Source organism: Hakea prostrata, chromosome 8 (assembly GCF_041222555.1).
Source record: "Hakea prostrata isolate BN-2017 chromosome 8, UWA_Hpros_2, whole genome shotgun sequence".
Lineage (NCBI taxonomy): Eukaryota > Viridiplantae > Streptophyta > Magnoliopsida > Proteales > Proteaceae > Hakea > Hakea prostrata.
The window spans coordinates 37,678,977-37,703,075 of NC_142607.1; the positions used below are offsets into that span (position 1 = coordinate 37,678,977).

Sequence of the window (24,099 nt, forward strand, 5' to 3'; positions counted from 1 at the left end):
AGCATAAACACTATTTTTAAATGGTGATGCAGGTATTTTTCAGAAGGAAATACTTGTTTCCTTTTCTTCTTTTTCCTCATTGAAGGAAATTTTTTGTTGCACAACACTTAAAACAGAAAAGAAATTGATGGAATCTGATCTATGATATCTAACATATTACAGCTTTGCCTAGTTACCCTATTAACAACCATCAACGTTTAATCTGCATCCATCTGAGGGTGGGTGGTCGCTTCCACTTCACTTCAATCTCCAGAGCTAAGGGATGTATCATCTCTGTTTTTTTCTTTCCATCCGTATGTCATGTTTGCATGAAATTCCTTAGCTAGATGTAGTGAACAGGGTAGTGGGAATTGGCATCTTCAAGCCTCTGTTTTGGAGCAGTTCCCACATAAATGTCCCTTGAGAGCTCCTCTGAAAGAGTGAAACAGGATGTAACCAACATATGGAACTCGGATATTATTGATATGATAATTGAATTTTGGTGTTTGCACAATTTTAATTCTAACTTGTACAGCAAAACAAATCCAGAAATTACACATAGCTTCTCTTTATCTGTGTTATATACAAAAACCAGTATAATACTTGACACTAGATACGAACAGTACCTACCTGCAAACACACCGTTGCTTTAGTGCGCCAAAAAAGTTTAAAAAAAGTAGAGGTTGGCTTATTTTCACAGTTGCAGAATTTGCAACTTCAGAGCTCCCCATTAGCATGCCTCTGTGGAAAGAATCTCGAGCTCTGCCCACCAAAGCGGAGTTAGTTTTGGTATCGCCCCATCAGGTTCCAGTCCTGTAATATTCTTTAATTGGGTAGAAACCTCTCTCATTGTAGGTCGCTGTTTTGGGTCAGGATGTATACAAGATGCTATTACTGAACAAAGTTTCTCAAATTCATCCTCTTCGAAAGATTCAAGCATTGGATCTACCATATCAATGTAGGGCTGCTCTCCTCTTAAATAGATAGATGCCCATTCCTCAAGCATGCCATTTTCCTCTGAGTACCGGAGTCTACCTGTTATCATCTCCAACAGTATTAACCCAAAATTATAAATGTTATTCTCAAAAATGGGTGATGGCACATCCTCGATCTCTGTGGCATCCGATTCCACTTCGGGATTTCCTTCATGCCAAAATACGAAATCTGAGATCTTGGCTGCATAATCTTCAGTCAAGTAGATGGTGGATGAGTTCAGATCTTTATGTGTTACAGGTGGGTTCAGTTGGTGCATGTAATCCAGGCAGTATGCCATTCCCATTCCGATCCTCAACCGTGCTCCCCAGTCCAAATGCTCAGATTCTTTTACTGCATGACACCACCATAACATGATATAAGTAAAACTATAAGGCCATCTCAGTAGGTATCATTAACCCCAAAGACCCAATTGCTCCTATGAAAGGAAACAGAATGCATAATGATCACTGTACTGCAGTATGAGACACAATGTTAAGACTAAAATATGGTTTTCCTATCCAAATCATCCATAGCTAAGGTTAGTTAGTTTCTTGAAAATGATAAGTTGTTTTAGGTCATCTAAAAAGGGTCACTTGATGGTCAAAACGTAAATAGAATGAATCAAACCCCCAACACTAAAAAGAGTCGTAGGCATTTTATATCTTAGTTATGGGCGGTGCAAAGGAATGTGACTAATAAGATCATTATGATAATGTGATGGTTTCAACTGAAGACCTCTGAGGTTGGATTCGTCAATTGTAAGTCCCAAACCTTGGGCATGGGTTTCTTACCATAGTTCATGGTCTAGTTAGTGGCAGTCAAAAGAAGGGGAAAAATTGACCAGATTACCATATGCTTCACCACAATACACAGATTAAGATTATGCAACTCACTGTGTAGATGCTCGAAAAGTGTTCCATTTGGAGCATACTCGAAAACCATCATCCTTGTGAAGGGTTCTTCCTCCTCACAATACCCAAGAAGGTTCACAAAATTCTTGTGGTTCAGTTTTGATAATGTATCTACCTGAGCATAACAGAAGGAAACTATTAGGAACTGCTGAAGGTTATATAAGGTCCCATGGACTCCATTCTGCAAGTAATTTAATACCTTCTTCCTGTACTGGGCCTCAAAATGATTTGACCACTCCTTGGACGATGCAACTGCGGTAGATACCACAGCTATTTCAACTCCAGTTGACAGTGTCCCCTTGTACGTAGTGCGATTTGATGAGGAATCTATTATATTACTGAAATCTTCACAAGCAGATTCCAGCTCCGATCGCTTGAGCTTTGGTACGCCTGAAGTGCAAACTCTCCATTAATAATAAAGAAAAATCAATAGTTGTGGCAGCAAAATGAGAAATTAAAGGATGTTGAGTCCTCCAAAAATTTAGCAGTCAAGCAACACGGTAGGACACATCATATTTTGGCAATACAAAGGTTATGAACATTCAATCTATAGCTGGCAGGTGGAGACCACCAGACAGTAGGTCCAATCCTACTGCATTATTGCTGTGTCCTGGAGTTTCTGTAGTAGAACAGCCTCATGTAATCTAACTTATGTTCAACTGAAATCAGAATCAGACACAACCAAATGATTAAATTCAATATGAAAGAACAATAACCTGTTACGAATGCTTTCTGTAGTTGCCCACTCAATCCTGTGGCCCACGGTTTGACGGTGCCCATCCTATTTTTTCGACAGACGAAAATACCAGCGACAACTAATAACGCAAAACATGAAGACCCCAAGCTTGCACCTATAATTATACTGCTCTGATGAGAAGAATTTTGGGGGGCAGCTGTAGAAGGATTTTGGGCAATGCTTGCTGGAGGAGATTGTGAAAGGCTTTCTGGAGGAGAAGGAACTGGTGTGGGTGGATCTCCTGGAGGAAAGGAAGGTAAATCTGGTGTTGGTACTGGTGCTGGTGCTGTTGCTGGTGTTGGTGCTGGCGCTGGAGCTGGTACAGGAGAGGACCCTGGTGCTGGTGCTGGTGAGGATGACGGTGTTGGAGAAGGAGCATTAGGAGATGGTTCTGGGTAAGGTGGTATGACTGGTCGAATTGGTGGAGACTTCGGTGAAGATTTTAGTTTCTCTTCATTTTTTCTGTTAACGACATGCTCCAGTAGCAGCCTCCTTTCAGCTACATTTCCAGATTTCACCATGTTCCTGAAATAGATAGAAGCATTTATGAAGATGCCACAGAAACATCTATTAGTCGTTCTGAATAATTCAATACCGAAAAGCATAGAATTTTATAAAAGCTCCAGTGAGAAGGAAGAATCAATATAACAACCTGCAAGAGTCTGAGTAACACATTTCAAATGCAAGTGCAAATACACCATTCAATTGAACCTGGATTGAGATCTAATCCATTCATACCATGTCAACTATATGAATATTTTTCCACATGATGAAAGAATGAAGGTATTGAATGGACAAAATCATGCCTGTTGTCTATTTCAATAGAATGATGTAGCCCAACATGCCACAAACATCAATGGCAAATGCAGGAAGGTCCTTGTTGGCCTCCAAATGAATATACTGAACCAGACAGATAGATAATCACCTGGAAAATATATAATCTTACCTTGCAAGTAACCTTCTTTGGCATGATGTTCCTTGAACAGCATCATTAAGGTGGCTTTCATCAACCTGAAGTGCAGAAAGCATATTAAGCTCATGAATTTCAGGAGAAATGTCTTCCAGAAAGTCATTGTTGTCGAGCAAACTGCAATATTACCAGAAGGTGATGTTAATACAAGTTTCCTATGTCAACAGAACAAAACGGAAACTTAACTGTTAGATAGCTTTGACTAACAGGATTGTCAGGGATAGGTTGTTGCCGTTGTCCAATGGAAGTGGTCCGCTGAAGTTATTAAATCCCAAATCTAACACCTCTAGATCCTTAAGTTCTCCAATTTCTTTAGGAATGACACCATAAAATGAATTATTGCGTAAGATGCTGCAGGGGGACAAAAAAGGGTTATACATGTGACAGAGATTGTAAGAAGACGTTAAACACTAGGACTGCATAGTTTTAAGAGATTAGGCCATGAACTGCATATACTTACATAGACTTTATGTGTATGAGATTCCCAAGTTCAGAGGCTAATATTCCTTGAAGACACAGATCTCTCAAGTCCCTACAACATTTTTTCAAATGCCAAAAAACAATCAAATGCAAATTTACAAAGACTTGGAAACCACATTGATGAAATTGTACTAATATTCCACAAAATAGTATATAACAGTATCTGTAGTTTTAGTTTCTCTTTGTAAGTCCAAATGACTTCCAAAAGAATTTGATAACTTCTCATGTACTATTCAAACAAGTTGGCTATAGATTCAACAATGCTGAGAGCCTTATCTCAATTTATTGGGTCAGCTACATGGATTCCAAACATATTATAGATAAAACCAAGGTCTAAACAATGAAATGGGGAAAAGACAGAGAAAAGGAGGGAGGGGGAAAGATTTCTAGCTTTCTTAAGAGGTATTCAGATATGACTTCAGCTCCTGGAGGCTCACTAGATATGAGTTCCACAACAAGATGTTATACCTAAGTGTTTGTTATCATATGATAGCTGAAGTCCTCCATGATTTAGGTGCTTATCTTACAATGACCTAGCACCTGAATGGAACAGCTTTGCTTATCAGTATCTTTCTGTGCTGTACTCGATAAAAATGTCAAAACTTTTGAATTATTCATCATATTCTGGTTAGGAACCCAAAATTATTCCACCAATAGCCAAACAAAGACCACTAGATTTCCATACTTCAGTAATTACTTAATAATTTCATTAATGAAAGTTTTTCTGGCAAAGTAACAAATCGAAATCATTGGCATCTGTTCTGTAAAACTATAGATTAGCTGTTGCTTTCCAACAGAATATGGTTCTTTTGCCCTTAAATCCACAAAGATAGCACTGCAGAGGCTTTCTAAATCTCTTAAGAAACAATTCAATCGCACAAGAACAGGGTCCCGGTTCATGTTCATCAACTAATTCAAAGCAGCTCAGATAGTTCAAACAGAACAACTCATCCAAAAAAATACAGGAAATTGCTTCCAATGTCTAGTTCATGTACCAAATACTCAACACCCAAAAGTAAATTTGAATAAAGTTTCTTTCATATTTATTACATCAATTCATTCGCACGAAAAAAATGAAAATTTGCATCATGATTTTGGGGTGTGGGGGAATAATAAAACAGAGTATATTTCATGGACACAGGAAAAGAATCGCTTACAAAATCACAACTTTTTCGTCGGAGCACTCGACTCCAAACCAGGAACAGGGATTATTGAGTCCATCATCATCTCCAATTCGAAAGAGCCCCAAAAGGATCTACCTCCACTCCTTCACGAAATCTCAACAGCGCTAAACCTGCACGCAATCAACATCCTCAATAAATTACATACCCTCCCAACTTCAAAGCCTGCAATAGTTTTGATCAGAGTAGCAAAGCTCACACACCCTCATCGTTGAGAGACAAGCACAGCCACAAATTATGATTCAATAAGCACAGCACCAGGAATGCGACCATGCGAAACCGGAGCCCATTGAATCTCCATCTCTCAACCATTTCCCAAAAGTCATTCAACTGCAGATTGTATTGAATGGAACAAAGCTTTCACACCAAAAAAAAAAAAAAAAGAAACAAATTCCCAAAATTTCAGAGTTTTGGATTAAACTGTTAGAACAAGAGAAGAAGAAGATAACGAAGAGAAATAACAAACGAGGTCCTGGGCCTCATGGCGTCTCTGCAAGCATTTTTGGACCGATAAGAGTTGACATTTTAAAACGCGTTTATCGGTGCTATTTGACTAAAATAAAATAACCCGAAAAGTTGCCGAAACTTAGCAAGAAAGGGAACGAAACAAATACTGAAATTTGATCCCTTATTCTCTACTCTATTACGAGTTACATTATTTGACCCATTCCAGTAACCGGTTCAGAAATTTGAGATTTGTTGGGATCTTACTCGTGTGTTGCGTGTGACGTGGTAGTGCCTGTAGTGTTCATCGTTGAATGTGTTCCACTGGACTCTATTCAATTTCAACTACTCAAAATATAGCCCGGTTCATTGTGTAGAAAAATCGATTTTATTTTACTTAAGTTGGTTAAATGTGCACATACTCCACATAGTGTTGAATGACTGAAATTTAATGACATTCACGTCGCATGCATCCAACGGAGTTATATGCACCATCATGTCAAATACACCATAGAAGCATGATCCGTTTTGTTGTCCTAATGTTTGAATTAGGGTTGTAACATGGTAAAGTTGGTCGGGTTTTTTTAAAACTTGGCTCTAATCCTGACAACCCCCCCCCACCCCAGGGTTAGTATTTCGAATTTACACTGGTTTTAGACTCAAGATAGGCCAAGACATGTTTGAGGTCGAAATTTTGAACATCCAAAATTGCATATTCTAGTTTGATTATGATCCTGACTCACTTGTAGGACCATTTTGCACTCAGATTTTTTTCGGACTCATAACAAGTAAAGACGCATTTAGTGACAAACTTTTCAACATCTTGACATAAATATCCTGATTCTGTTTCGATCTTAACTCACCCACATATCGAATTCAGACTTTTCCAAATTTAGAATAAGTCAAGTCACTCATCCGAGTCAATAAGGCTAAACTTACTTACTCCCTTAATATCAATCAAATACTGAATATACAATGCTCTCTCTCGTGGGCCCACCTTAGATACCAATCAAATGGTCATAAGAAGGAAGGGAGGCTCAAGTTTGAATTGTTCAATGTTGATGGGTTTTTTTTTTTTTTTGGGGGGGGGGGGGGGGGGTAGCATCTTAGATCTTATTCCCACTCATATGAGAGACCAAGGTGGGAGGTTCCGGGTATTTTCGTAATAATAATTAAAAAAAACAAGCCATGTGGAAGCCAGGTGAGATGTTAATATATTTAAAATAATAATTAATTCTAAGATGCTTTTTAATTTGGAATGATTGGATCTAGGTCACCGTCGTCAAGGGTTTTGGTGGGCCAGCATTGACGAAGTCCACCTCAGTGGACTCCAAAAACAGCTTGCGTCGTACATTCTAAGACAGACGCGGCGTGGAACCACTTGCTTGACAAATAACACATTTTCACTCAACCTTTATTTTTTGTTTTGTTAAGAATCTTTCTTCAATTATTTTTTTTATTTATTTTTTTAACTTGAAATTTTCCTCCGACGAAATCATGAAAATGAAATCAAAACTTTTTTCTAGTGACTTTGCATCAGCCAGCGTTGAGAAGCTCTATTCATCAGGGTTCACAGTTGGTACTCTCTCACATTCTTTTCGGGTCTGTCTGGTTACATGAGTATGAAGATTTCAAATATATTGAGTCATAACTCATAAAATTAACTGTTTGGTTAATCGAATATGTGGAATGAAATCTGTTGTGAATTCATTTGTAATTTTTATGAATATACAAATATTTAGTGTTTTTAGAGCCCATTACCCATTTTAAGTATATATATATATAAAATCTCCCTTTCAGGAATCTAGATCATGGTGCAACCAAATGGGTGATAAACCTCATCCATTCAAGAATCAAGAGAATTCATTTGTAATTTTTATGAATGTACAAATATTTAGTGTTTTTATAGTAATGGGTAAAATCTACCCATTTTTAGTGTAAAATGATGAATATCTAGATTTCATTAATATTTTCACAACCAAATGGGTATAAATCTCACATTCATGAATCAAGAGATTTGAAATCTCTAGATGGCCGGATGAACCTCATCCAAAAAAAAAAAGATTATATTTGAATCATTTGAAAATTTTTATTAATGTAGCAAATATTTAGGTGTTTTTATAGGTAATGGGCTAAAATATTCACCATTTTTGTGTAAATTGAATATCTAAATTTCACTAAGGCTATTTGTCACAACCAAATGGGTCTAAAGATCTCACATTCATCAATCAAGAGATTTCAAATCTATAGACTTCAAATCTATGGAGCCATAATTTACTAAAATTTAGTGTTTGGTGGTGCATTTGATGTAGTGGATTCATCCTAAAATAATATTTGATCGCGTTGTCTATTTTTGTCATTGTCCTCATAAATGAGTAATACGTGTCCAAAGTCAAATTCCCTTCCAAAAGTAAAGATTATATTTGAAAGGTGAAAATTTTATTTTAATTTAAGGACTAGAGATTTTTACAACCGAACGGATGTGTGAATCCAGGTTCAGTTGAATCGATTTAAAATATTCACCTCAGATTTGTTAAATTAAATCTAAAATCCTCTAATAAAATTCTTTTTTTTTTCTCCCATTATTTATGAGTTAATTAAATTTAACATACTATCACCGGTTGTCGATTCTTGTTGGTGGTGCCATCTCTTTCTTCTTCCTCTGTTTCTTCTCTATTTCTTCTTTTGTTTCCTTAATTTCCCAATAGTATTATCCATTGGAAGAAGTCCCGGAGTTATCTCATGAACTAGAATCCTCTGTTGACAACAATTAGATCTAACATTAGACACATATAACTTATCTGTAAGAAAATTGATGGTCCATTTCCATCCTAGACATGGATAAAAATAAAAATCTATATCTACAATTGGATGTATGCGACGTGAATTTTATTCAATCCCGACCATTTAAAACATGGTTCATTTAAAAAACTAGTTTTGTTTAACTTAAGTTGGTTAAATATGCACACAGTGTTTTGAGCCTCTAAAATTTAATGAAATTCACGCGGTGTGCATTCAACGGTGGACACCACAGGCACCACCATGTTAGATGCACCACACAAGTAAGAACCCAAGTTTAATAGATGGGTCCACCTCTAAGTCATTTGGTTGGTGCCCCTCTCAAATGTATATTAGAAAAGTTTGAGAGGAGGTTAGTTATTTATTTTTATTTATTTTTGTTTTTTGGTTTGCCAACCCCGGTTTCTAAGGCTTTGTCCTGACTAATCCAGTGTTCGACCCGGATCACACACCTAGCTAGGTGTGGTGGGTTTGTTATTTATTTCTACTAGTTGATGATCCAAACACCGTACACAATGCATTTAATTTTTTTTGTACATCAATATCAAAGGGTGTAACATCACTATTAATGTCAAATGATCGAATGAGATTGGTTTTCAGAGCCAGCTTGGAATTGTCAATATTATTCGATTATTATTTGATATTATCAATATCCAACTTTATTAAGTATTAATATTGGACAATACGTCTCTTACCCATCTCATTACTTTGCCTAATTAGCAATCTGGCGATGGTTGTTTTCGAATTTGAGAGTTGGGCGATAATTGTAAATGGTAAACGGAAAAAAGTTGGTTGTGGTGTTGCTTGTCCCCCTCTTCCAAACTTTGTCCCGTTTTTCTCCTTGGCGTTCTTTGGTTGGTTTTTTTTTTGTTGCCCTTTTTTTTCTGTTCCATTAATTAGTTAGTTAGGTGGTAATTGTGAATTTCTATTATATGGTTAGGTGGTGGTTGTGAATTTGTGTTGGAGGTGGGGTCTTATAGTAAGTATGGTATTATTATTTTGCCCAACAAATTAAATCATGCGTTTAGAAGATCCCCTTTAATTTTTTACATAGAAAAGCCATAAATTGAAGCACGTTTGTTTCGATTTCTAGGCAACATTTTTATCTTCAAGAATTTTGACATTACATTAACATTTAATGTTATTCATTAATAAGTTCTAAATATAAGGTGCTCAAGTCTTTTAACTCTTGCTGTCAAAACGGATTGGGGTAGGATCACTTGGTAAAAATCAACACCTCATAGTACAAGATCAATCGTTTAAATTTCGTTGGGGCCATGGATAGACCTGTATATATAAAATTGTAGCTATGAGTTCTCAAAGAAAAATGAAGATTCTATCATTTGATAGCTAAAGTACTACATCGAAGCCAAAAATTTCAATGAAATATTAACGATATTTTAAACAAGTTGAAAAAAGGTAGAGGCAAGTTCTTACGGTAAAGATCAATTTTCACTAGGAAAATGTTTCAAAGCCTGTTTCGGGCCTAAAGATGTCCGGGTGGCTGCTTGTCAATGTTGGCCATCCTCAAGTAGGATGTGTTTTGTTCAGAATTTTGAGTTCTTAAAAATGGCTAATTATGGATCTTTAACATTTTGGAAGTCTTGCCTTGCTGTTTTGAGTGTTCTGTATGTAGTACAAGACCTTTCGATCTTTTTCATTGAATTACTAACTTATTGTCTCTCAAAATAGTAGAGAACGGCAGAAAACAACAAGCTACTGTTCTTCTTCATTGTGAAATCCATCCATCTCTACTCAATCGTGGGCATAACCTCCTTTTTAAGAACTCAAAATTCAGAATTTTGAGTGAGTTCTTAAACATCATCGTAACCCCCTTGAATATAATAGGGTGAGAAGATCTTATTTACCCTTTTCTTAGAGGAGTGTTTTGGGATTTTAGCACTTATATTAATTGATGTTAATTAAGGGTTTTAACCAGGGTGCGAAGTTTCGTTGAAGTTCCCCGGTTCATTGGCTATCGAACCGGCAAACTTTATCGAAAGTTTCGCCGAGCTTACAAAGGCCAGCAGAAGAGCAAAGAAGAGCTCTGTAAACGGCGCTATCGTGAGGAACAATATCAGTCCCGTTGATTCTTCCTGCTTGGATTGGATGGTAGTCTTCTGCGTAGAACACACAGTTTATGTTCCTTCTACTCATGAGTTGTCTCTGTTTCCGCTTACCTCTGTCGACCTTCCTAGGTCCTAAGTTTGCAGTAAAGTCAGTTGCGGGTGCGCCTAGTCCAACGAGGAGGATGAAGAGGAGGTTGCAGGTTGGAGCTGTTGTCTGACCACTTCAAGAGCTCTCGGTGGTTTTCTCAGCCACGAAAAGTCGAAAACCCCCAGTATTTTGCCAATCGTCGGAATATCGTCGATTTTCAGGCAATATTCCAGCGACATATGGTAAAGTCGGTTTCGGTGGTGGATTTCGATTTGCTTACCACCGAAATGAGTGAAATTTACCGAAATTTCGGCGAATTTCGCCGAACTGTTGTTCCATAGTTTTAACTATTAAGGTAATTGAGGATTGCACTAAAATATTGTCATCGTTAATATTAGTTTAGGATTTACATTAAAATATCCTCATAGTTAATGATACCTTGGGGTTTTTAACAAAAATATTTTATAGCAAAGGCACCACTTAATTGAGAAATTTAATAGTACATAGAGAGATTTGTTTCATTTACCAGGTAAGTGGGGATTTAACTGCCATTATCCAAATAAAGAGTCCAAGTGTTATTTAGTCAACTAAGAGGGAAATTAATTGTGATTAACCGCTTTTAATATAATCTAGCTTCTAATATATCAAGAGAAATAAGTTTCACTAGAGAAGTAGAGATAAAAGAATTATATTTGCTTCTACTTTTTGGAGTCTCCAGGGGTCCCTAGGTATCAAATATTCTTTTGGAGACTTCTCCAAGGGGTTCTGGTGGTTGATTCGACAAGTTGATGGACTTCTATTGACCCTTTTTGTGGTTTTTGTAACAATTCTACTAAAACTAGCAATCATTTCTTTTAAAGATTGGATGAGAAAAATAAACATGTAAGACCTATATGTAATAGGGTGGGGGAACATGAAAAGATTTTGTAAAAATGCGGGTCCTATTTTATAAGTTTTTCATACTTTTTCCACAAAATTCTATATATTTTGTAAGCCTTTGAAAAAAGATTGGGTGAGAAAGTTAACATGCCACATCAGCAAATGAATATCAACTTTCTCACACCCAATAAACTAAACAAACCATACTTCAAATTTTCGTGAAAAAATTAAAATTTTCAAACTTTTTCTCAACTCACTTCAAAGTTAGCACACAAATGATATGCATATTTATTTTTTAAATGCAACATTTCATAAAAATTGTTGGTGGCTGGACATCTTGGGTTACATCTTAGAAGAGTTCAATTCAACTCTTCTGTAGATAAGAGTTTTGTATTCTAAGTTATTAGTCAATTGTTTAAATGGAATAAGGTGGACATCTCTTGGGTCTTCCAGACAAATACCTCAACTTGTTACTTCATTTTTCATGCTAGAAATAGGTTATGAATTTCTCAGCTGAATGCTAACCCTTCAAAGCTAATTCAAGTCGTTTGTAACAAAGTTGTTTTGGCTGTAGACACTTTGGTTGCATTTGTTTGCAAAGGTGGCACGGGAAAAAAATGGTGGGAAAAAAAAAGATGTGTAGTGGGATGAAGGAGATGGAAAAGAAAGGAAAGGAAAGGAAAGAAAGGAATTTTGTGAAAAAATGTTAATTGTGGGTTTTACTTTTTACTTTTTCACACTTTTTTCACAAAATCTTATACATTTTATTGGGTTTTGAAAAGACTTGGGTGAAAAAGTTGCCTTACCACCTCACTAGACTTGTCTTTAATTTTTTTCACCTCAAACAACCAAGCAAACTACACTTTTAAGATTTAAAGGAAAAGTTTGATTTTACAAGAATTTTCTCACCCCACATTTAGTCCAGCAAACAAACATAGCCAAAGAGAATTTGTGCTATTTCAGCTAGATTATCACTGCAACTCAGTTTAGCGGAAACGGTGGATACTAGAGGGGAGGGGGAAAAAACCCAAGGTGCTATATAAAAAATAAAAACATATAAATGATCCCTACATTAGGAAACCATTTGCCTTATATTATAAGGAAAAAGAAAGAAAAAAACCTGGTTGAAAAGGATTTAAGGTAATCAAAAATATTAAAAATGATAAGATTTTGCTTTATTCAAGCGAGCTTACATGCACTTCGACTTTCTTTAGAGATAGCCTTATATATAAAGGTGGGGAATACCTGTTTTATATATAAGGTGAGGCTTGCTTATGGTCTTAAAAATATTCTAACTCTTAATATCATACTATGGAAAACGGTGTTAGCCGAATCCCTTGAGGTTGACATAACTAATAAATTCATGTCAATTATTCTATCAATCAAAATAATAATATAATATTATCAATCAATAATAATGCATTACAGCATAACCAATTCAATTTATACACTCTCAATCATCCTAAGTGTTAAAAATGTATTAATTATTGAATAGTAGATCTAGTGATTCTTCCTTAGATTAATGGCCTTTTTATTTAGTCCGAGATATAATTATTATCTTATGATATTAGAGAATACCATTAATTACCCCAAAAACAAAAGATATTAGAGAATATCATTAGATATTTAGCAAATTTTTTTTTTTTTTTGAGAGATAACATTGGATGGTACATCCATATGAGTCTGGATCCTCACCCCGACGGCAACCACACAAATACGTGGGGCCCACAAGTGAAATTTTGAAGTTTTTTTTTTTTTTTAAATTTTTTCAAAAAGTGTTTTTCACTTATGGGCCCCACGTATTTGTGTGGTTGGGAAGCTGTCGGGGAGCAGTTTGTGCTCCCCTGACGGGGTGAGGATCCGGACTCCATTCGTATCAAGCATTGGCCACAGCTGTTACTTGATTCACTTATAAGAAACCACACACGCATGCTGACATTGTTTGGAAAAATGGAAAACTCTCCTGGTCTAGTCTGAATTGGATAATCACCACCACCACCATATGGCAATGCCTAACGTCGGCCAAAGGACTAGCCACGACCGATTCGCCGATCCCCAATCCGAATCCGTTACATCCCTCCTCCGATCCATCCGGCAATTTAGAGGCTCCGCTCCCTTTTCGGTTCGTATAATCCGATCCGATAAATATCCGTTATTTTTGATAACCTTTTTACATGTTTTATTCTAAATTTCTAATTTCCGGTTACCGAATACCGCTATCCGAATCCGGTTACCGGTATCCGAATCCGATTATCACCTATTTTTAAAGAAAAAATGTTAAATACTCTATTCTATCCGGATAAAAATTTATCTGGATATTATCCGATCCGATAAGCAATTATCCGAATCCGAATCCGGTTGCTTAATGAACGGATACGGATATTTTCCGGTAAGAAAATTTTCGGATACGGATACCCTTAAACGAATACGAATGCGAATTCGGAGGTGGATTTCGGTTATCCATTTGCCGTGTCGCTGGGACAAAGGACTAACCCCATCTCAAAGGCACTGGATGGGTCATGTGGAAAAGAAAATTTTGTCATGAGTGGGACCCAAGGAAAATTTGTCATGAGTGGGACCCATGAGACAATCAGTGGTACAAAACCTTGGTTATTAACTCCTTGAAATGGGCCTTGCTCCTTGAGCCCAAGTCACGCGACAATGGGTTATCATGAGATGGGAGAGACGTGTGGTCGCGTGTCCAAGGGTATCAAATTCGAGAGTCTAGATCACCTACCCATCAGGGGAGCACACCTAATGTTTTTTCAGCACACACAAATTGTAGTGGGCCACGTCTGAACAAGATAAATAATAACCCAAATGTAGAACTCCCAGTGGGTCCCACATGGCTCCGTACGATATGTATAGTGTAAAACGATCAAGAGAGCACTTAAGGGAGGTGATTCGAACTCTCAATTTGGTTTGGTTGGATCGAATTTGTGGTGGGCAAGCATGGAAACTAGGATCCCTTTATCTTTAATAATTTTTCCCCTGTTATTGTTACTATACATTTAAGAGGGAATTCACCTCTAAACACTGACGAGATGGACCCCAATTGGATATATGGCAGCCAAAATTAAGAGAAAGCTATCTTTCAACCTTATGATTGGTAGAGGAATCGAACTCATCAATTATGATTGGTTTTTAATTAAGCCAGTTTTATTCAAGCTAAATGGGCATTAAACGGATTTAAAATTTAAGTAGTATGGGCTTAGTAATTGGAATGCTTTGATAATTTCAAAGTTGGAAGAGGAGTTGAAATTATACCAAATAGGCCTAACTCAATATTTTTTGGTAAGAATAAGCCTAACCCAATTTTTTTTTGGTAAGAATAGGCCTAAGTACCCAATTACGGTTATATAAACAGGCTTAGTCAAGAAATCAAGTAAAGACCCAACAAGCCCATAGAAAGGAAGGATTTTTATCGGCTGCTGTTCTTACATGGTACAGTTTCCTACTGTAAGTCATTAGATTGTCGACTAAACTGTTTCGGTACGCAATTGACACCCTTAAGGTTGGGAGACAGTCGAAGGAAAATGAACCTGGATTAAAGATGGGTTAGCTGCTGTTGAACTATTACCGTAAGATTAGAATATCACACTTGTCAGTAATCTAACCACTCACAAAAGGAAACTGTACCATGTCAAAACAGCAGCCGATAAAAATCCCCAAAGGATCAATTGATTTTTGATAATTTTCATTTGGACCTCCTGAGGTTCCACCTTGATTAGGTTATTTTAAATTTATAAAAAGAAGAATATCTTGCATTTGCCTCTCGTGTGATATCCAAAACAATCAACTAAGAATACATCATTATTTTTATGACCAAAATTCATATATGCCTTTGTGATTTCATTTTTCCAACTTACTTACATCTTAAACGAAAGTATAAGTTACCAACAATTTGGCATTGGAGTTACATTAACATTTCAAATTTTAATGCTAATACACTTCAGATTTTGGAGAATGGCAGGATATATTTCCACAATTGCTTATGGAAGACTTAGAAATTCTAGTGTGCAAGTTTGCTCTTGACAATTTGAATCCGCCCTAGGCTTGAATAAGGTTTAGGCTCAAAATTTTGGTGTCGAATGCGGGTTAAGGCTACATCAACACGCCTCTTAGAGTCTAGACCAGGGTTAGTGTCAGGTCATGCATTTAACCTATATCAAAAGGTATTTAATTGTAAAATAAATTAAAATTCGATAATGAAATGTATTATGCTTGAAAACGAATATTGCATTTTTATGATTTAAAATGCTAAATGATTCTTCATGATTTACTAAATACCCCTAAACTAGGTTAGTATGTATTGTTTTATTGTTTTGTTATTAATATTAATTACGATAGAGTCAAGTGATCAAAATGAACCAGCGGGTTCAAGACATGTCGCCAAACTTGCACCCTAGTTTATATGGTTTGGAAATTGAAAGGATTTGTTCCTGAGAAAAAGATTAAAGATCACAATACCGATGGTGCTAACGACATGAATATTTGTCTCTCTGTTGCATCTAAAATTTCTTTGAGAGCCTAATAGTTGAATAACCTCTTTGAGGCTTCACCAACCGAATAAAAGTAGCTAAAATGCCTGCACCCACAAAGAAAACAAGAACGGGCCGGGCCGGCCAAGTTTTGGCTGGGAAACCGCCTCCAACGCCCAAGTTAGTCTAGGCAACAATCGAAGACCTTGAGAGAGTTCTCAAGGCGTAGTGAATAATGGTAAGATGAAACTCGTACCTTTCTCCATATAGGATGAAGGCTTATATAGAGGATACCTGGAGGCGGTGTCTACTTGTATTTCGCCCTTTCTGTTGAAGAATGGGCGAGAGATCTAAGGAAGCACACTCCCTTCTTTGTCGGGCTAATAGAGCCGTTATTCGCCTATCCATTTCCCCAAGTCTCGAAACGGATATGTTGAATAGTTATCTGTAACTGACCCTTGACTTGGTCGTCTTCAATGTCACTCTTGGTACTAAAGGTCTTCTTATATTTCGAACTCTTTTCAGACAAGGCTCCCGAGGGGATAACGCACCTGCACCTGCCCGAGTGGGTATGTGCTCTCTCCTCAAAAGGGCTTTCTGAGTCTCCCGAGGAAAGGGACACACTTACCCTAGTGGGTGTGTGTGTTCCCCCGAGGGAGTTCTTTGAACCTCCTGAGGGAGAGGGACATACCTTCCCGAGTGGGGCTATGTGTCTCTCCCGAGGGGCTTTCTGAACCTTCTGAGGGAGGGGGACACACCTTCCAGAGTGGGGGGTGTGTCTCTCTTGAGGGGCATTCTGAACCTCCTGAGGGATGAGGACACACCTACCCGAGTGGGGGGTGTGTATCTCTTGAGGGGCATTCTGAACCTCCTGAGGGATGGGGACACACCTACCCGAGTGGGGGTGTGTGTCTCTCCTAAGGGGCCCATTGGGCTATATGTTCTCCACAACACTCTCAAATAGAATCTTGTAATATATAATAAAGAAATCTAACATTCATCAGTGAGAAAGTTCTTGTGCAATCCAAGTTCTTTTGCTGAGGTAATTCTAATTTCACCCCAAAAAAAAAAATTTTGACCCGATAAATTGCACAAGAGGAAGGGTAGAAAACAAGATACCATCGCACAATCTTGAATGGACATGGTTTAAGGGATTTTTATTCGCGGCAGTGAGCGGACGATAGCGTTTCATCTAACGGCTAAAAACCAATAAGCGGGGACGTAATCGTAAATCTGAATTTTGTTTTACATGTGAGGTTCTAAAGTTTTTAAATTTACAATCAAACCCCTCAAATTTACAAAAGAACTCTCACTTGATTCGTGGGCTCTTTGCCGGCAACCCCACCGTTGGTAACCACTACCTCCCCCTCTCTTTGCGGCAACCACTGCCCATCTTCCCCATGCCAGAAATCACCACCGCCCATCACACCCCCTCCATCATATGGTTTTATCTTGTTGTTGAATCAAGTGAGAGTTCTTATGTAAATTTGAGGGGTTTGATTATAAATTTAAAAACTTTAAACTCTCACATGTAAAACGAAATTCGGATTTAAGATTACGTCCCCGCTTATTGGTTTTTAGCCGTTAGATGAAACCCTTCCACGTGTCATGTTCGCGGTAGTGAGCGGACGATGTCCGCTCTACCACGAACAAAAATCCTAGTTTAAGGTATCGATATCGTTTTGATAAGTATCAATCTTGTGACATTGTAATACTAACACTGCAATAGTTGGGATACAAACAAAGATAATAAAATCTAAAAATTCATTCTTAAAGATAACTATGTTCGATACCATAAATACTCACTGATATCCAACCCTATATTGTATCAAATTCCATGTCAATGATACTTATTCAATATATACCATGCATTGAAACCATGATTTAGATTCAATTTTGACAGTCCACATGTTCGATCACTTTCATCTCCCCTCAATTCTATTATTATTATCATTTTTTTTTTTTGCAAGTTATTTAATTTTTCCAGTTTCAAAATTAAGCTAGTAATGGACGAATCTGGATCATCACCCCGACGGCCACAAAAGAGGTGGGCCCCACCGCTGAAAATGTTAAAAAAAAAAAAAACAAAAAAACAAAAAAAAAAAACACCTCCCATCACCACCTTGGGCCCCCTGTTTTTTGTGGCGGTAACCCGTCGGGGGAGCGGGTTGCAGATCCGGACTCGTAATGGACGCGGATGCAGATGAAGAATGTCCATTCCATGACTTCAACCCCAAGGATGACAACTAATTCTACCCAAAAAAAGGGAAGACAACTTATGCCTGGAGGTCCAAATCTCAGAACTGACAGCTGACGAGTGACGACCCAATTAATTATTATTATTATTATTATTATTATTATTATTATTATTATTATTATAAATCATTTATTCCCTGCTTTTAATACATACAAGGATACAACCTGTTTCCATTGTGTGAAATTATTTCTTATAGAATTACAAGTGGATTTATTGATGTGGAGGGCAAGAGAAACACCAAGGGTCTTCAATACAAAGATCAACAACAATTCACGAGTCAGAAGTGTAGACCAAACTGTCTTACTTGCCACACCAAATGCAATGCCAATTATACCATTTAGGGAATACTTAATAAAAAGTTACAATATTGGTTATGAGGTTCATAATATCGCTACATGCCACTTCCATTTCCATACCAACTACGTATTGAATTCCAATACATGGTAATTTATTTATTTATTTATTTATCTATTTTAGAATGCAACAAAATAAATATTATATGTTTCAAATGCATCGTATGACTCTTGTACAAATACCATATGTCCATATCATATTGAAGAGAAAATGTTACTACTGTATTTGATACAATTCAAGATTGATGCAAGATGTTTGCCTTCAATACGTATCGAAGGGTTTTAGACATTACGATTCATATCAAAGGGTTTTTTTAGATTAAAAAATAATGGTTCATCAAGGTATTGACGTACACCAATACAAATACTATCACCAATACCTAACCATGATGCAAGAAGTTCGTCCTAAATTGAACTAGATATGTCCTCTTCGTATGCATCAATTGACGTAAAAAAATCAATGAAATCAAATGTTATGCGCCTAATGGACCTACTCCAGTATATTGGCATCAAATTCAGCCAACCTAATACGAGATAGATTAAAGAACTTGACTCAACTTATTCCATCAACCTCAATATTTTTGATATATATTATTTATTTGTTTGATAACCCAACAAAAAATAGTTTTTCAAAAATAAAATGTCTAAAATGTCCAAAAAAAGTATTTTTTTTACTAATTCTTAAAGCAGAAACGTTTGGTTGAAGAAGACTGCGACACTGGTTGGTGAGGAGAAGAAAATTGGAGTGAACAAAGTCAACTACTAGTCACGACTGTTAGCTTCGGTAGGGTGGGAACTGAGAAGAGAGAAGGTCGGCTTTCAAACTCTCTGGCCCACTTTGCATTATTAAGGATTATGATTTATTATCGAACGCATGTGCCATTTATTTATTTAACTCCTTTATTATTACTTTCTATATTATAGAAATACAGATGAGAAGTAATTTAATTACTCAGTTTAGGTAACCCAATTAGATTGAATTAGTTGGATAACTTAATTAATTTCTAATGATTAATACCAATTATTATCATCCATCCATCCATCCTTAATCACTAATTACGCAATTAGCTGGTGGAAGCGAGAGAGCCAGAGAGGCACCACTCACTACTCACAACTCACAACTTCACTATAGCACGTGTTGTGGTCCCCACCTCTCCAGAGGAGGTTTTCAACACGCCATCTCCGCCATTCAACCCCTTCCGTTTAGGATATCCATTCACACCGTTAGATCCACTTAAACTCCTGACAACACCCACGCACCCCCTGACGCCAAAAGCGAGCGGACGACACGTGACACCCACGGGTATCACGTGCCGCCCACCCCCCTTTGTGGGGACCACAAGCCATCACATCGTCTATCCGAAGTAAGAAAAAAAAGATGATAGGAGTATTTCCTTGATGCGAGAGAGACTTACATGATCACTATTTATGAACAAGTAAGTAAATCAACAAAATTACAAAATAAAAACGTCACTATTTGTTTTCTTAAACTAACACTCCCAGAAAAGAAAAAGAGAAAAAGAAAAAAAAAAAAACTACTTGAGCCTGGGTGTATCTACGCCTAGGGAAGAATAACAAGACGGGCACCTAATCAGACCGTTGACATTGCAAGATGGGCAAATCTTGAACCCACCTTTCTCAATATAGCATTTATGGCTGCCGTTGCACTGATCGCACAATATAAACCGGAAACCGCCGCATTCGTCGCAAACGCCGTTCTCCGCCGCCGGAAAGCCTTCAACGAACCTCTTCAGCTCGCCGGTCTCGTGAAGTTGACGGATCTCTTCAGCTCCGCCCATGTATCTGCCGCCGATGAAAACCCTAGGTAGAGTAAGCTCCTTACTACCCAAGATCATCTGTAGTTCTTCCAATAAGCTAGCGTCCATTGATATATCTCTCTCGTCTAACGAGACTCTAAACCCTCTGAGAATCAATAGAACGTTTTTGCAGTCCTCGAAGGTTTTGCGGATCACACGGAGGCTTGTGTAGTAGACGACGATTCGCTTCTCGCCGCCTGGGATAGAGACCGAGTTTGGCGGCGGCGCCGGATCTGGTTGTGATGGAGTCGGTGGCGATGGAGAAGGGATGGGAGGGAGTGATTTCGTACTAGGACGAGATAATGAACGAAGAACTGCGGTGGCGATGCGAACCCGTTGGAAGATGTTGGATTTTTTTTGGGGTTTTGGTTCTAGGTCTTCTTTGCATAATTTTTGAATGTCTTTGAATGAAGAACAGGCGAAAAGCTGGGCGTTGTGTGATGGACTTCGACCTGGAGATTTCGTCCATGGACTTCGACCTGGAGATTTCGTCCATGGTAACCACATTAGCGATTGGGTTGGAGAGATTCAAGCAATCAAAGACAGAAATCCAAAAAACCCAAATGGGAGATGGGGAGAGATAAGAAGTGAAGATGAAATTGGGGGCTTCTTTTGCTCTCTCTCTCTCTCTCTCTCTCTCTCTCTCTTTTTCTTTGCTTTGGGCAGATGGGTGTGGGGCTATGAAGATGGGGTTTTGCTTAAAGTGGATGTTTTGGTGGGATGAGATGAGATGAGAGGCAGTGGAGCTGCGATCTGCAAAAGAAGGTAGAAGTTGCAGGTTTTGAAAGAGGGGTTTCGGCTTTTTCTCTTTTCTGTGGGGGCAACCAAGGACGAAGGAAGGTTGAGAAGAGACTTGTGAGAAGGAGAAAGGAAAGACAAGAAATGAAAATTTTCTTTTTTAGAGGGAAAGGAAAGAAATCTGTGTGTTAGATCACCAGGAAAAAACGGAGAGCTTTCAAAGCGGTTGTTAAGTTGGTTAAAAAAAGGGTTTTTCCATCTCAGAGCTAGAGAGAGACCTACTATGCTTCCCTTCCCAAAATTTAACAATAGAAGATCTTTTATAGTCTAATAATGGAGGTTAAGGGTTTGATTTTCTGCTTCAGGGTTGAAAGGAACCTTTTTACATCTGGGTTTTGGTGCACAGAAATGGAATCTGAAAAATTACTTGAAAATAAAAGAGAAGTGAGGGATAGGTATGAATTACAAATACAAAGATTTGTAAAATGACAAGAACCCTAGTGAAAATGGATTATTTGAATCTTCTAAGTACTAATATTTCACACATGATACTTAAAAAGATGATTAAAGAGATCTTTTTTAGAAGATTTTCAAAAATCAAGAAAGAGTCAGAGATCCCAAGTTTGCAGAAGCTTCACCATTGAATATTATGTTCGAAGAACCTCATAATTCATAAATATTATATGATGATTAGCTTAATCTTTTCCTAACTTAATAGATTATGTGTGATAATATATATGGAAAATGTTAGGTTTATAGTAAATGGATTTTGTAAACCATTGTCTTAAGTAAAAGATTTAGTCTTAGCTGTTATACCTAACCCCTAACTCAAGGGTTAGATAGGTATAGATTTTTTTTTTTTGGTGGTAAATATAGATAATAGAGTCTTTCTTAATGACCCAAAAAAAAAAAAAAAACTCTTACTTAATGATGTATATACTGGTAAAAAATAATAATTTATTAATTATTTAGTATTTATCAAAACATTTAATACTTCCCATTGCCATCACCTTGTAAATTCATATGTAATTATCAACTTGTCATATTTCATAAAATTTTATGTTTCAAGTATCTTTTGGTAAAAGGAAGGTACAAAATCAAGAAAGATGGTAGATTTAAGCATAGCATTCGTAGTTAATGTATGAGTTTGATCGATAAGAGCCCTAACCCAACTAGCAATGCATCTTTATATCTGTCTTCGTGTTCAATAATTGGTAAGATTTCCATTTTCATTGATAAGAACTTTGAATTATCTATTTTTATTCTTTTCTTTTTTGGTAAGAGATATATCCAATTAATTCCCCCAAAATGTATCCAAACAACTGGCATACCCAGTACTTTCTCTTTTATTAGAATACAAAAATTTACAAAAGAAAAAAGAACCCAAGTGAAAATAAATTATTTGAATCTAGGAATCTTCCAAATTGGAAAGATTAGCTCTTAAGTTAAGTAACACCCGTTGACTAAGTCAAATATGTTCACTTCAGTTCAGTATAACAAATTAACAACATGATTTAGGAATCCATATGAATAAATATTAGTATAATCATGATACATTATTATTGAAGCCAGGATTTAATATTGGGAAGTAGAATAATGATTATAAATTTATTTTTTTCATTTTTTGATCTTGATAGTGGGATAATCTTTTCTAGCAATTGTTTTTACTATTAAATATTTTATGACCTATAGTTCAAGTACTAATATTTTTACATATGAAAAGAGGACTAAAAGGTTCTCTCTAGGAAAATTCCAAAAAAATCAATGAAAGGAGGCGGAAGCTTATTCATTGAAAACTATGTTCAAAAAATCTCATAATTCATCTAATTTATTATATGACAATGAATTTATTCTTATCCTAACATATATAGAAAATGTTAGATTTGTAGTATTTTTTTATTTTATTTGTTGTAATTCTCTATACAAAATTAAAGATTTAGTATTAACTATCATGGCTAACCTAGTAATTAGATATGTATGGATTATTATTTTGTTTGGTAAATATATGCATAGATTCTTTCTTAATGACACCTATATTAAAAATATTATTATTATTGATTGATTATCTAATATTTATCAAAACAATTAATAATTTTCATTGTTTTTCCTTTTGGTTAAAGTGTAGATGAACACACGCGTAAATTTTCTAAAAGGCGGCTAATTGGAAGAGATGATCTGGTCTTTTTCAATGATCCCCCTCAGGAAATGACAGACATCCTTAGAGAGGATTGTCTCAAGAGTTGTGCTCTAGTTTGATTTGTTTTGTTTTTTTGGGTCTTTTGACCCCGTTTTGTAACAAAAAAAAAAATTGTAGATAAACACACGCGTAAATAGGTTAGATGAATAGCTCTAAATATTCACTGTCAGATTTGTTATACTAAATCTGAATAAAATATCTATTTTTCCTTCCATTATTTATGAATTAGTTAGGTTTAATCTAATATCAGTGGTTGTGGATTCACGTTGGCAGTAACGTCTCTTTCTTCTTCTTCTATTCATTTTCTATCGGTCTCACTGAAGCCCTTTCACCTAGGTTCATCAAGCTAAGAGTTTATCACTGAAAATCCTATGATTTCAGTTGTTCTTTTGTTGTCGTTTCAAAGAAGTGAAAAAGAAATCTCGTTTCATAGGTACTTCATTTTCTCGTCTCACTCGCACAAAACTCTCCAGATAACAGAATATCAAATCTCTTATCCTACCCACATCATTTTCTCTCGTCTTATTCCTAAACCCTCTCAATGTTTTTCATAACAATGTTTTTCTGCTTGGGATTATCAACCATCTCTATTAAATTATCTCTCAATTGTCGCACATTCCATTATTCTCAAGATAATTCTTTAGGTATTTATCTATTCTCTTAAAAAAAAAATTTCCATTCTTGGTTTTCTATGGTGAAGGAATGTGTAGTAAAAAATATCTTAGTGTGAAATTTGTGATTTCGT

General features: G+C 36.6%; 2 protein-coding genes across 2 annotated transcripts; both read right to left on the bottom strand.

Moving 5' to 3' along the window:
* Positions 1-413: 413 nt before the first annotated feature.
* LOC149007756 (putative inactive receptor-like protein kinase At3g56050) lies at positions 414-5,738 on the bottom strand. Its single transcript, XM_089165155.1, is given in 10 exon segments — positions 414-1,305; positions 1,848-1,980; positions 2,065-2,255; positions 2,582-3,126; positions 3,548-3,688; positions 3,779-3,922; positions 4,032-4,103; positions 5,209-5,280; positions 5,282-5,345; positions 5,436-5,738. Coding segments are annotated over 10 exon segments (2,067 nt in total). The 5' UTR covers positions 5,545-5,738; the 3' UTR covers positions 414-709.
* Positions 5,739-20,137: 14,399 nt separating this feature from the next.
* LOC149007757 (Glutaredoxin family protein) lies at positions 20,138-20,926 on the bottom strand. The gene has a single exon (XM_089167145.1). The coding sequence runs from the start codon at positions 20,924-20,926 to the stop codon at positions 20,138-20,140; it is 789 nt and encodes a 262-aa protein (XP_089023271.1).
* Between the last annotated feature and the right edge of the window lie 3,173 nt (positions 20,927-24,099).